This window comes from Procambarus clarkii, chromosome 79 (assembly GCF_040958095.1).
Source record: "Procambarus clarkii isolate CNS0578487 chromosome 79, FALCON_Pclarkii_2.0, whole genome shotgun sequence".
NCBI classification, from domain to species: domain Eukaryota; kingdom Metazoa; phylum Arthropoda; class Malacostraca; order Decapoda; family Cambaridae; genus Procambarus; species Procambarus clarkii.
In genome coordinates this window covers 1,455,432-1,470,439 of record NC_091228.1, presented here as the reverse complement: position 1 = coordinate 1,470,439, position 15,008 = coordinate 1,455,432, and the positions used below count along the sequence as shown (strand labels likewise).

The following is a 15,008-nucleotide window of genomic DNA, read 5'->3' as shown; positions in this document are numbered from 1 at the left end:
GCAAGTACCACTACCTTCCTCGAGTTTGCTAACACAAAACGGAGATATTTCATGAAATGGCTGGAAGCAGCACATGTCTCTACTTTTACAGAACTCGTCAACCTGATGCTAGTTGAAGAATTCTTGAGGCGTGTGCCGCCTCCTGTCCGTCTCTACTTAGCAGATAAAGAAGAAACCGACTACCTGAAGTGTGCTAAGTCGGCTGACACTTACAGCCTCATCCACCGGCTGACACCCGAACCATCCTCCAGTAAGAAGTCGTGGTACAGTTACGAGAAAGTGAGCACCGATCAAGCTGGCTCGCAATTGTACTGCAAGTATTGTAGACTCTATGGACATACCATAGACAAGTGTGGTAAGTCTCAATACAAGGGAACCACTGACCCACAGAAACCCAAACCAACTCCTCCTAAGTCCGGTAAGCCTGTGATGAATGTTGGTATTAATGCTAATGATCTTTCTCTTTTCAGTAACCACCTGTATACTGGAACTGTCTCTGCCAACGGTTCAAATCCGGAGGGACGTTTCAAATTGAAGATCTTGAGGGACACAGCGGCTCTTCAATCGATCATCTTGAAGTCGGCTGTGCCCAACATCGTCTACACCGGAGAAACTGTCTTCATCACTGACCTCACTGCTACCACTCCATACCCTCTCGCCAGAGTCCACCTGGATTGTCCCTACGTGAACGGAGAAGTCCAAGTCGCCGTCAGGGAAAAGCCTTTTCCCATGCCTGGAGTGCAACTTCTCCTAGGCAACGACTTAGCAGAAGACCTGCAACCGACCAACCTGATCGTCATGGACAAACCCCAGGTGTGTAACTCTGTGCCAAGTAACCCTATTCTAGCGTATGTTCCAGCAGAGGTTCAAGAGAGTGATGAAGTTTCTCCTCCGGTTCTCGTGACCACCCGTGCACAAGCCGCACGTCCACAGCCAGCTGACTCTACTGCTACCGCTGTCCCTCAAGACCCTCAGAAACTACCCCCGAATCTGACCAAGTTGGAGTTCCGTAAGTTGCAGAGGGAAGATCTTACTTTAACACCATTGTTTTTCCAGGCTGAGACTCAACCCGACAGTATTCCTGGGTTCTTCCTAGAGAACGACTTGCTCTACCGCAGATATAGACCCAGTAAACTGAAGGAGGAGGACGATTGGGCCAACATCGAACAACTTGTGATTCCTACCAGTCTGCGGCCCACTATTCTACATCTGGCCCACGGAGCACTCTCCCACTACGGCTTCAACAAGACTTACCATGGAATTCGTCAAGACTACTACTGGCCAGGTATGGTAAATAGCGTCAAACAGTACGTAAAACAGTGTCATACATGTCAGATGGCAGGCAAACCGAACATCTCCATTCCCAGAGCGCCACTGATTCCCATACAGGTGCCTGCGGAACCTTTCCACAGACTCATAATAGACTGTGTTGGTCCTTTACCTCGGACCAGTTCAGGTAACGCCTATATCTTAACCATCCTGTGTCCTACCACCAGATTTCCCATAGCAGTTCCAGTGAAGAACATCACGGCTGCTACGGTAGTAAAACATCTATTGAAGATCTTCACTCAATACGGATTTCCCAGGGAGATTCAGAGCGACTGTGGTACCAACTTCACCAGTGATCCTGCTTCACAGGGTTCTCTTGAACGTAGTCATCAGACTATCAAAGCACTCTTGAAAAAGTTTTGTAGTGAAACCTCTAAGGATTGGGATAAGCAAATCGACCTTATAATGTGTATTTACAGAAGTCTCCCTAATGAGTCCCTAGGAGTATCTCCTTATGAGATGCTCTACGGCCGTAAGTGCCGTACTCCCCTTAAGGCTTTCAAAGACTCTCTCCGAGATGCCACCTTCAGTGAGCATCAGAATGTGCCCCAGTTTCTTCAAAACCTTCAACACATTCTAGAGAGAGTCCACCGTTTTGCCCATGATAATCTATTGAAAGCCCAGGAGAGGATGAAGACTCATTACGACCAGACCAGCAAAGTAAGAAAATTTAAGCCGGGAGACTTCATCCTAGCATACTTCCCTATCCCAGGTTCACCTTTACAAAACAGGTTTTCAGGACCCTACCGCGTCAAAGAGTGCAGAAATAACAACAACTACGTTATAGAGACTCCAGATAGGCGGCGGAAGACCCAGCTGTGCCACGTCAACCTCCTGAAGCAATATAATGGTACTCCTTTCACTGTTCTAATTAATTATTCCACCTTCACAGAACCCTACATCCACAGTGAGACCTTCCCAGCTTCTCCTCCCGAAAGCACTGACAAGGAGTCAGCGCTTTCTAATTCCGAAATCCTTAATGATCTTCCCAAATACTTTCAGGATAATCCTAGTGCACCTCTTGTCAAGATCTTCAGAGAACATCAGGAGTTGTTTTGAGATGACCCCCAAGAGTGTAATGTTACCCAGCACGACATCCAACTGCTCCCCGACACCCGGCCGATTCGTCAACCCTTCTACCGAATCAGCCCGAGCAAGAAGAAAGTCATGCATGCTGAGGTGCAGTACCTCTTGGATCATGGACTGGCTACACCTTGTGAGTCCCCCTGGGCCTCACCTTGTATCTTGGTGCCCAAACCCCAAGGTAAGGTGCGGTTATGTACTGACTATTGTAAACTAAACAACGTGACTGTCAAGGATGCTTACCCCTTGCCTAGGATAGATGACATCCTTGACGCCATTGGTAGTGCCCAGTACTTGTCCCAAGTGGACTTGCTTAAGGGGTACTATCAAGTGTGTCTAACGGAGCGAGCTAAAGAGATATCTGCCTTCATCACTCCTTTTGGACTTTTCAGATATGAACGCCTTCCTTTCGGACTATGTAATGCCCCGGCCACCTTTCAGAGAGCTGTCAACCGTGTCATCCAGGGCTTGGATAACACATACGCCTACCTGGACGATATCGTCGTAGCATCCAACACCTGGAGTGAACATCTGCTCCAGCTGCGACGTCTGTTCTCCAAGCTCCTGACAGCCGGCCTCACCATCAACCTGGGCAAGTCCACCTTCGCGAAAGGTAAAGTGCGTTATCTGGGTCATGTTATTGGGAGTGGCAGCCTAGCTCCGTTAGACTCACACACTCAAGCCATCCAACAGTATCCACAGCCTACCACCAGGAAGCAGCTCCTGCGCTTCCTTGGTCTTGCCTCCTACTACCGTAGGTTTGTGAGGAATTTCAGTACAGTCGCCACACCTCTAATTCTATTAACCAGTCCCAAGCAACGGTATAATTGGACCATGCAGCAAACCGTTGCTTTCGAACAACTCAAATTCCTCCTCTGTTCTAACCCCATTCTCGCCTCACCAGATATCGCCAAGCCTTTCGTCCTTCATGTCGACGCCAGCGGTACCGGCGTTGGTGGTGTCCTGATGCAACAACGAGGCGAGGAGGTTCTCCCTGTCAGCTACTACAGCTACAAATTGAAACCACACCAGAGGAACTACAGCACTATTGAAAAGGAGCTACTATCCATCGTCCTGAACCTCCAACACTTCGCTCCGTACCTACAAGGCGCCAGGTCTACAACCATCTTCTCAGACCACAACCCTCTCCGCTTCCTACATCAAGCCCAATTCACTAACCAGCGTCTTCTACGATGGGCTTTGTATTTACAAGATTTCAACCTGGAGATCCGCTATATCAAGGGTTCTGACAACACCATAGCCGATGCCCTCTCCAGAGTTTATGAAGTAGAAGCGACTCCATCTAATACTCCACCACATAACGACGTACTTCTTCCAGAACCGCAGGCTTCGGGGGAGAGTTGTGACGATAATCTCCTTCAAGAGATTGAGCCTGCTCTTCCCTCCAAAAGACGTCGACATAAACATCTATATAGAACAAGTATGGAAGAAAAATCCAACAACGACAACACCAGCAAGGTTTGCCAGAGCGCAAAACGTATGCAGCCAGGAACACCTGCTCCACCTCAAACCGCCAAACTACCTGTCTTGTCGCCGGCTCCTCGCTGATTGGCCGCGGGTCTAGCTGCAACTGCACTCCACCCACCATACTACTTGATGTCTGGGGCCGCCACGACCTCAGTCTTCAGAATATTCAGTGCTTTCATACGGTTAACACGTCTTGGTAGACTGAGCTGTGGCTTACGTGTACTAAGAGAGGTTATAGCTTAAAGCCAATATTCCTGCACCTCTCATTTTATTGTATATTGCACAGCTTGTTATTGCTCACTTGTCTTAACGTAACTTTTCATTTTGTCATTTAATTATTCTTATTATTTTGATTGATTGATTTTATTATACGAATTTGTATGTCCATTTTATTCATGTTTTGTTTTTCTAACGTAATTAAAATTGCATTGTTAAAATTTACTTGTGTTTTGTGTGTCTTCTCCTTACCTTACCACAGACGAAGTTCCAGATTTTTTATTTTTTTTTTATTCTATGTGACGAGGCCATACCCCTAGCTTTGAACAGCCGAACACCAACGCGTTACCGTCACAATATATATATATATATATATATATATATATATATATATATATATATATATATATATATATATATATATATATATATATATATATATATATATATATATATATATATATATATATATATATATATATATATATATATATTAGTATATTTTGGTAGCAGTCTTTCCTGTAGACATATATTATTAAATATGACCGAAAAAGTAAGATTAATAATTCTAACACGAATTTTCTCAATCTTTCGTACATTTCGTTTCACTGTTGGAGGTAAATCAAAAATCAATTCTCCAAAATTCATTTTAATTTCTAGTCTGACGCGACACGAGCGCGTTTCGTAAAACTTATTACATTTTCAAAGACTTTAGTTCACAAATACACAACTGAATAGAACTTACGCATCTCCGGTTTTATATCTACATTTGAGTGAGGTGGAAGGGGTGATGTGGCATTAACACAAGACAGAACAAGATATGGTATTAATAGGGTATTAATTTCATCAACACAAGACAGAACAAGAGTATTAATAGGGTATTAATTTCATCAACACAAGACAGAACACGAAACAAACATGTTTCGAAACAGAACATGTTTCGTGTTCTGTCTTGTGTTGATGAAATTAATACCCTATTAATACTCTTGTTCTGTCTTGTGTTGATGAAATGAATACCCTATTAATACCATATCTTGTTCTGTCTTGTGTTAATGCCACATCACCCCTTCCACCTCACTCAAATGTAGATATAAAACCGGAGATGCGTAAGTTCTATTCAGTTGTGTATTTGTGAACTAAAGTCTTTGAAAATGTAATAAGTTTTACGAAACGCGCTCGTGTCGCGTCAGACTAGAAATTAAAATGAATTTTGGAGAATTGATTTTTGATTTACCTCCAACAGTGAAACGAAATGTACGAAAGATTGAGAAAATTCGTGTTAGAATTATTAATCTTACTTTTTCGGTCATATTTAATAATATATATATATATATATATATATATATATATATATATATATATATATATATATATATATATATATATATATATATATAAATTCTCACTTCTCCCTTGTTTTCCCTGTATCTCATACATCTCATCTCCTCTGAACGATCCTTTTGATACTTGTCCACTCTATTTTGACTTCTACGTTTCTATCACTTACTTCCACTATATATCTAATTTCCATGCCCACCCTTCTCCTCTTCTGAACGATCCTTTTAGTGTTTTACCCCATATATTTTGATACTCGTCCACTCTATTATGAACTACATTTTCATTTTGTTGTTGTTGTTGTTGTTGTCATATCAATTTTTGCTTTCTAATATCTCATACACTTTATCCATGTCTATCTTGCACATTTTTTTTCTAAACAAAAAAAATCTAAATTTGCTTTCCATATTTTTTTTTTTAATTTATTTTCCAAAATTTATTACTCCAATTTTTTTCAATTTTTTCCATATTTATATTTTTGTGCAACATCCATTTTACAACTTTGCAACAATCCATATCAAGGTGACTGAGATCACCGGTGCACTCCTGCAATGTTGCAATGCAATGCTGCAGGAATGCAGCATTGCATTCCACCTTTTTTCCCTACTACCAACATACTACATATGTGACCTTGGCACTCCCACCAACATATTAATAATGTGTGTAGTGCGTAGAGTCACTCTTCGCTACTACTGAGTGGCCTCGTAGCCTGGTGGATAGCGCGCAGGACTCGTAATTCTGTGGCGCGGGTTCGATTCCCGCACGAGGCAGAAACAAATGGGCAAAGTTTCTTTCACCCTGAATGCCCCTGTTACCTAGCAGTCAAATAGGTACCTGGGAGTTAGTCAGCTGTCACGGGCTGCTTCCTGGGGGTGGAGGCCTGGTCGAGGACCGGGCCGCGGGGACACTAAAAGCCCCGAAATCATCTCAAGATAACCTCAAGATATACTCACAGTTGCTGCGGCCGTTGAAGTTCTGACTGGCCGCTCCCACCGCCACCAGCAGCACCACCACCGTCACCGTCCAGGCGCGCACTGTAACACACATCCTTGTTATCATATGTTACTGTAACACTCATCCTAATACCTTATATTACTGTAACACACACCCTTGTTATCTTATGTTACTGTAACACACACCCTTGTTACTTTATGTTACTGTAACACACACCCTTGTTACTTTATGTTACTGTAACACACACCCTTGTTACTTTATGTTACTGTAACACACACCCTTGTTATCTTATGTTACTGTAACACACACCCTTGTTACCTTATGTTACTGTAACACACACCCTTGTTACTTTATGTTACTGTAACACACACCCTTGTTACTTTATGTTACTGTAACACACACCCTTGTTACTTTATGTTACTGTAACACACACCCTTGTTATCTTATGTTACTGTAACACACACCCTTGTTACTTTATGTTACTGTAACACACACCCTTGTTATCTTATGTTACTGTAACACACACCCTTGTTACCTTATGTTACTGTAACACTCTCCCTTGTTACTTTATGTTACTGTAACACACACCCTTGTTATCTTATGTTACTGTAACACACACCCTTGTTACTTTATGTTGCTGTAACACACACCCTTGTTACTTTATGTTACTGTAACACTCTCCCTTGTTACCTTATGTTACTGTAACACACACCCTTGTTATCTTATGTTACTGTAACACTCTCCCTTGTTACCTTATGTTACTGTAACACTCTCCCTTGTTACCTTATGTTACTGTAACACACACCCTTGTTATCTTATGTTACTGTAACACTCTCCCTTGTTACTTTATGTTGCTGTAACACTCTCCCTTGTTACTTTATGTTGCTGTAACACTCACCCTTGTTACTTTATGTTACTGTAACACACACCCTTGTTACCTTATGTTACTGTAACACTCTCCCTTGTTACCTTATGTTACTGTAACACTCTCCCTTGTTACCTTATGTTACTGTAACACTCTCCCTTGTTACCTTATATTGCTGTAACACTCACCCTTGTTACCTTATATTAGTGTCCATCCTTCTCTCCATCAATTTATCCATCTATGTATCCGTCTATCTGTCCATCAGTTTATTCATCTATCTGTTTATCTATATGGCCATCATATCTATCCATATATGAAAATATGTAGGATTAAACAGCATCTACCAATCTTTTGACCATTTCAAAACCCTATTTAGATCGCCTTGAAGTGAAAGTGAGTTTTTCTCCATGTTTGTTTTCATCCCGATTTTTGTATCATTGGTAAATTTTGGAAATAATGCCGCTTAAACCTGAATCTAAATCATTTATATATATTATGAATAATGGAGGTCCCAGGACAGAGCCTTGAGGCACTCCACTTACAACATTTTTCCCACTCTGACTTAACCCCATTTATACTGTCTCTTTGTTTCCTTAGGTATAACCATGCTCTAATCTAATTTCATATACCACCAAGAATACCGTGAGCCTCCATCATTTTAATCACTCTTTCATGTGGCTCTGTATCAAAAGCTTTGCTATGGTTAAGGTACACAACATCACAAACCTTACCACTGTCAACTGCCTCAACTATGATCTAATAAAATGATAGCAAATTTGTTAAGCATGAACGGACGTTTGTTAAACCATGTTGTGAATCATTTATTAATTTATGTTTTTCAAGATGAAGACGAATAGCATTTACAATTATTGTTTCACTTACCGAAACATGGATGAATGAAGAAAACAGAGAACAATTAGTTGAATATAAAATGAACAGATTTAAACTATTTCACATAGATGAAATATATATATATATATATATATATATATATATATATATATATATATATATATATATATATATATATATATATATATATATATATATATATATATATATTAGACGAGGAGGAGGAGTAGCCATATATGTTAGGGAAAATTTTAAATGTAGTCTCAAAAAGGGAATCAAAACTGAGCCACACACGGAAACTATCTGGCTAGAATTAAACGAAAAAGCGCACAATCTTATAGTAGGAGTTATATATAGGCCACCAAACTTAGACAGAAAGGCAGCAAAGCAGCTATGGGATGAAATATCTAGAGCATCTAAGTCAAACAATATTTGTGTCATGGGTGACTTTAATTTTAGTGGAATAATCTGGATTAACGGAACAGGGAATAATGAAGCAGAAGATTTTCTAGAATTATTTGACGATTGCTTTCTTAAGCAACACTTAACCAACACGGGAAAATAATATTTTAGACATAAATCTAGATTTGTACTTCCGTGTTAATTAACAGGGAAACACAAATTAATGACATCGACATTAGGAGTGAGCTAGGGAACATTGATCACAAAGAAACTAGAATTTGCATAGAATGGAATAATGGAAAAAATTTCTAATAAAGTGCCAGATTTTCGAAAAGTTGATTTTAATGGCCTAAGAAACTTTTTAGGTGAAAAATTTTGGAAAGTCCTGGGCATGTGGGGTGGGCCGGTCTAGGAGTGAGATGTGAACCCAGCGATGGGTGATGTAAAAAGGGGATTTCGATGTTGACTCAAAATATAACTTATTTAAAAATATTCTAAGCTAAACACAAGAATGTAGTATACTATACAAACTGAACAGATTAAATAATAATGACCCGAAATGAATAACAACGGATCTGAAAAAACTTTATAGGTAGAAAGATAGCTTGGTACAAAAGGATTAAGAATGGGGAAGTCAGTTAGAACAAGAATTCGTCCAACTGGTTAGAAATGTTAAAAAAGAGATAAGGAGGGCAAGAAGAAACTATGACAAACTAAACTATTGCTTAGCAGGGCAAGCAAAGTCAAATCCTAAAGGTTTTTTACAGTTATATTGAACAAAGATTAGGGAAAGGATAGGTCCATTAAAAACAGACAGGTCAGATAACGGATAATGACGAAGAGATGAGTAGTATTTTTAATAAATATCTTATGTCTGTATTTAATAAAGAGGAACTTAACGTTATGCCTTTAGCCGAACAAGTCTATGTGGGTTATCTTGAGATTATTCTTGAGATTATTTCGGGGCTTTTTAGTGTCCCCGCGGCCCGGTCCTCGACCAGGCCTCCACCCCCAGGAAGCAGCCCGTGACAGCTGACTAACACCCAGGTACCTATTTACTGCTAGGTAACAGGGGCATTCAGGGTGAAAGAAACTTTGCCCATTTGTTTCTGCCTCGTGCGGGAATCGAACCCGCGCCACAGAATTACGAGTCCTGCGCGCTATCCACCAGGCTACGAGGCCCCTTTGATGGGTGGGGAAGAGGACAAGTTGACTAGTTTAGCAGTTACCAGGAAGGATATTATTAAACAAATAGTAAAACTCAAGCCAAACAAATCCCCAGGGCCCAGAGAGGTGTTTGCCAGGGAGCTTAAAGAATGCAAAGAGGAGCTTTGTGAGCCATTGTTTACCATATTTAATAAATCATTAGAGTCAGGCAGAGTGCCAGAGTCATGGAAAGTTGCAAATGTCGTTCCAATTTTCAAGAAAGGAGATAGATCACTTGCATCAAACTATCGGCAAATATTGCGCCAAACTTTAAAATCAGCTTTTACAGAATTTTCTCCTGCAAATCTATTCCATTCTATGCTAAATCTGATTTCTTTGTGATCACTGTTCCCTAGCTCACTCCTTATTTCGATGTCATTAATTTGCGTTTCCTTGATAGTTAACACTAAGTCTAAAATATTATTTACACATGTTGGCTCCTTAATGTGTTGCGTTAAGGATGCAATCGTCAATTAAGTTTAGAAAATACTCCGCTTCATTATTCCCAGTACTATTAAAGCAGCTTATTCCATTAAAATTAAAGTCACTCATGACACAAATACTATTTGACATAGATGCTCTAGATATTTCATCCTATAGATGCTTTGCTTCCATTCTGTTGAAAGTTTGGTGGCCTATATATAACTCCTATTATAAGAGTTTAGCTTTTTCGTTGAATTATATCCAAATATTTTGTGTGTGTAACTTAGTTTTCATTCCCCTCTTTGAGACTACTTTTCAAATTTTCCCTTACATATATGGCTACTCCCTTTCCTCGTCTAACATATCTGTGTGAAATAGTTTAAATCCGTTTATTTGATATTCAACTAATAGTTCTGTTTTCTACATTCATCCATGTTTTGGTAAACCTAATAATATATATTGTTTTTGTGCAGACAAAGGCATTAAATCGTTTATTTTGTTTCTAAAGTCTTGCTGTTTGTGTAATATACCTTAAGTGTATTGAGAATTTGAGGCCCTTCTCTTTCCCTTTTCATTTTGCAATTTTTTTTCCCCACCTATACATACTTTTATTGCCGCCTTTCTCCATATTAATTCCCATACAACTATCTACTAACCGTTTAAACCAAAACAATTTCTCCAACCACAGGTCTCAATGAGCTGGCAACAGCAACAACCCCAGCACTAGATAAATGGAGAAAGAGGAGCTCAACTAACTCATAGGAACATGCAAAAGTCGACTCAGGGCACTTAAAGCTATGGCCTGGAATAGACATGGAGTCTCTACTGCCGTCCTTAAAATGATGTACACAGCCTATGTGCGCTCCGTCATGGACTATGCCGCACCAGTTTTGTATACCTACTTCCAAAGCGATATGAAAAGGCTCGAAAGCATACAGAATGAAGCAATGACAATCATTCTTGGAGTTCCAAGAACTGCCAAATCGTCTAATCTACGAGAGGAGTTGTCCCTCCCCAGTGTTAAAAGCAGGATTAAGGAACTGAATGCTAAGCTTGCAATTAGGATAGCCAGAGATCCCCATTACTATAATATTGCCAAGAAAACACTGACTTCTGTGCTGCTAACAGGAGGAAACAGGAGAAGCAAAAAATGGCATCACAGATCAGCCTGCTACCTCGAAGAACTTCACCTGCTTGAGCAAGCCAGTGAGCTCATGCCTGTAGAGAGGATGGGAGGGAGGATGAACATCCCTGGGATGATGACTCATGCAGGATTATCATCAATGAAATGGCGACAAAAAATCCAACATGTTACCACAAGAAATGAGGCACAATTATCTCGGGGACATTTATATAGAAGCCGGAGATGAACTAGATCAAATTTACACTGATGGGTTATCTAATCTGTCAATGGTAGGGCTGGTGCAGCATTCACTGTAACTAGGAATAATGCCTTTCAACGCAGAAATGAAGAGAAAGCACGCATTGAGAACTATGCTTCTTCAATGCAAGCAGAGCTAACTGCCATTGCTATGGCGTTAAGATTCCTTGAACGAAACGCTAATGGCGCAGTTATCTGCACTAACTCAAAAGCAGCGCAACAAAGCCTAAGTAAAAATCGGGCAGAAAATCTTGCGATAGTCGCTGAAATTAAGAGAGCTGTGAAGGTACTAATCAACCAGGGAAGAGTCGTCAAGTTTCTGTGGACGTTGTGGACAACGTCAACAGAAACCAACGTGTGGTTGTTCTGTGGACAACCCCTCCCATGTTGGAATATGTGGGAACGAACGAGCAGATGTGCTGGCTGCTGAAGGTGCTGAAGGAGACCATATTAAATACTTCATACCCAATGCAGGCGATGAGTCACAATAACGTGGCTGAAGTATGTTGACCAGACCACACACTAGAAGTTGAAGGGACGACGACGTTTCAGTCCGTCCTGGACCATTCTCACAATCGACTTGAGAATGGTCCAGGACGGACCGAAATGTCGTCGTCCCTTCAACTTCTAGTGTGTGGTCTGGTCAACTTCATACCCAAGACTCTGCTACAAATTATAGGTATTATCAGGCAACATCACTATGACAAGGTAACTGAGGAAAGTAGGATAGAAACACAAACCAGTGAATCTGTACGATGGTACAATATGGTTGCTGCTGGCAACCTTAACCATTATGGACGAAGAGGAGGTGGCCGTGGGAGAGAATCAGTAATAGCGAGAATCTGTCTTGGATACAAATATCCATGGCAATTCAGAATGGAAAGAATAGCTGAGCAGTGGAGTTGCAAAATCTGTGATGAGAGTGACGGACACCGCCTTGACCACTACCTGAAAGAATGTGAACACCTGAGAGACATTAGAAATATGTGTAGAATAATAAACTCCACATTGTTTGAGTTAGGAAAACACTATATGTCAAATATTGATATTGTTCTTAAAAGATTCCCCCATTTTGCACCCGCAAGATAACGTAAGATCTTAAGGATTGACAGATGTTAATATTCTTGTTTGAGGAGATGAAATTGAAATTGAAATTGAAATAAGTTTATTGAGGTAAAATACACACAAAGGGATGAGGTAGCTCAAGCTATTCTCACCCCGTTCAGTACATCGTGTTAATACACACATACACACACATCACAAACAATAAACATATTACCAAACATTCTGAGATTTTGAGGAGGTGTTCACTTGAGACAGTTAAGCATGTCCCAGCTGCGTCTGGATACAAGTGACAGGATGAACAACCCAGCGGGTTTTCTTCCTATTGGGGAGTGTTGTACATGCTGCTATGGCGGCATGTCCACTCACAGGATGAGTGGCACTGCCCAATAAACTCGCCCCTCGGGGCAAAATTAAAAAAAAAAACATCCCGAGCATACATATCATTCCTTCCATAGAAATGTTCCCAGTTATCAATGAATGATATTGGATATTATTTGCAATATTTGTCCAGTCAGCAATTGACACCTAGTGCCCTCGACAACCATTCATTTCCAACTCCCTTTCTTGGAAGAATGCCACATATGAATGGGATTCCTCCCTTGCTCCTAACTAATTATATAGCTGTCTAAAACCTCTGTCAGTGCCTCACTCCTAACTCATTCTACATCATTTTCACCGGCATTAATACAAATAATGGTTTTGTTCCCATTTTCAGCTTTAATATTATTCATGTGGTTAACAATATCACCAATTCCTGCTCCCGGAAAGCAAATTCTTAACTTGTTCCCCTCTATCACTGGCACAAATAGTTCTATCCAAATACCTCACCGGGCAATCTCCCACAACCAAAATTGGGAACCAACCAGGCTCCCGCCAAACACACACCGACACTACGACGTTGGTACAACGTTCGAACAAGTTTTAACTCCTCCTAACCAGTTATAACAACCAATATAGCAAGTTGTAACAACGTTCTAATACGTCATAAACACGTTAAGCCAAGATGTAACAACTTTATTATAAGTTGTAACAAGCGGAAAATAGAGACAGTTTCGGTTTGTGTTTCCAGGGCTGTTGAGTGCCAATCAGGCTCCCAAATAGCATTCGTTTTCCAGCACGGGGAATAAGTTGGAAGTTTCTAGGACATCGGTAGGCGGCGTTGCCAGAGTCTTCTTAAGATCCGTGTCTTTTGCGACATTCTAAGACGAACACTTTCTAATACTGGTCTCCTCCTCCTCTGTTTCCTCTTGACATTGCTTCAGCTGTCGTAGCTCCTCCCGTAGGGAATCCAGCTCTGTCCTCAGAGCTTGACATTGCTTCAGCTGTCGTAGCTCCTCCCGTAGGGAATCCATCTCTGTCCTCAGAGCTTGACATTGCTTCAGCTGTCGTAGCTCCTCCCGTAGGGAATCCAGCTCTGTCCTCAGAGCTCCACGTAGATTCATCACTTCCTTCTCTACACCTTCCATTATTACTATGATAGCACAGTCGGAGCTCCAGATAATACACCCTTTCACTGTAAATCCCTGCACCTATGTTGTCCATCTATCTATCCACCCTTCAATCTACTTTCTGTCTCTATCTCTACCTCTGTCTGTCTGTTTGTCTGTCTCTCTATCATATAAAATATAATTGTGTAATGTGTGTGTGGTCGCCAGTGTAAGGAACTTTGTGGTGTAGAATGCTAATAAGAGAATAGTCACCCCTTACTCTGATACAACCCGTTCTCACAAATTTAATAAGTCAGTATTGACTTATTAAATATGTGCATAGGTGACATACTTAACATAATAGATACCCTTAAAAAGCTTCATAGAAAACACCGACCTTACCTAACCTACTTAGTATGTTAAAATAAGCATCTTATTGCTTCGTAATTACAATTATTACCTAACCTATAATAGGTATAGGTTAAGTAATAATTGTAATTACGAAGCAATAAGATGCTTATCTTAAGATACTAACAAGGTTAGGTAAGGTCGGTGTTTTCTATGAATCTTTTTAAGGGTATCTATTATGTTTAGTATATCACCTATGCACGTAGTTAATAAGTCAATATTGACTTTACGAATTTGCGAGAACGGGTTGTCTGATAAAGTGCTGCGGAGTGAGAAACCTTCGAAGCTCTGAAAGAACCGTCCATTGTATGTGCGTAAGGCCAAATTATTGACAGCAGAAAATTTCTGCTAATTTTTCCGACATCAGTGAATAATGTTGCATACTACTATAAGAAAAAAAATTGTTTGAAAAGTTAATTTTGAAAAAATTAGCTTTGCAGCTGGCGGGCAATGTTAAAAATTGTCGTTGGGGGTGTGAATGTGACCGTGGCACACCGCAGCCAGCCACCACGGCCCACCGCTGTTACTCCCACCACAACCAGCCACCACGGCCCACTATAGCCAACCACCACGG

General features: G+C 40.7%; 1 protein-coding gene across 8 annotated transcripts in view; it reads right to left on the bottom strand.

Annotated features, from left to right (window-relative positions):
• LOC123750373 (PI-stichotoxin-Hcr2g) overlaps window positions 1-15,008 on the bottom strand; it is a 72,902-nt gene that overhangs the window by 35,797 nt on the left and 22,097 nt on the right. For all 8 annotated transcript variants that reach the window (XM_069314418.1, XM_069314416.1, XM_069314415.1 and 5 more), the window contains exon 2: window positions 6,405-6,485. Coding sequence is in view for 3 of the 8 variants with exons in the window: in XM_069314427.1 (XP_069170528.1) it covers window positions 6,405-6,485 (81 nt within the window). In the remaining 5 variants the exon portion in view is untranslated. The remainder of the gene's footprint in view (window positions 1-6,404; window positions 6,486-15,008) is intronic.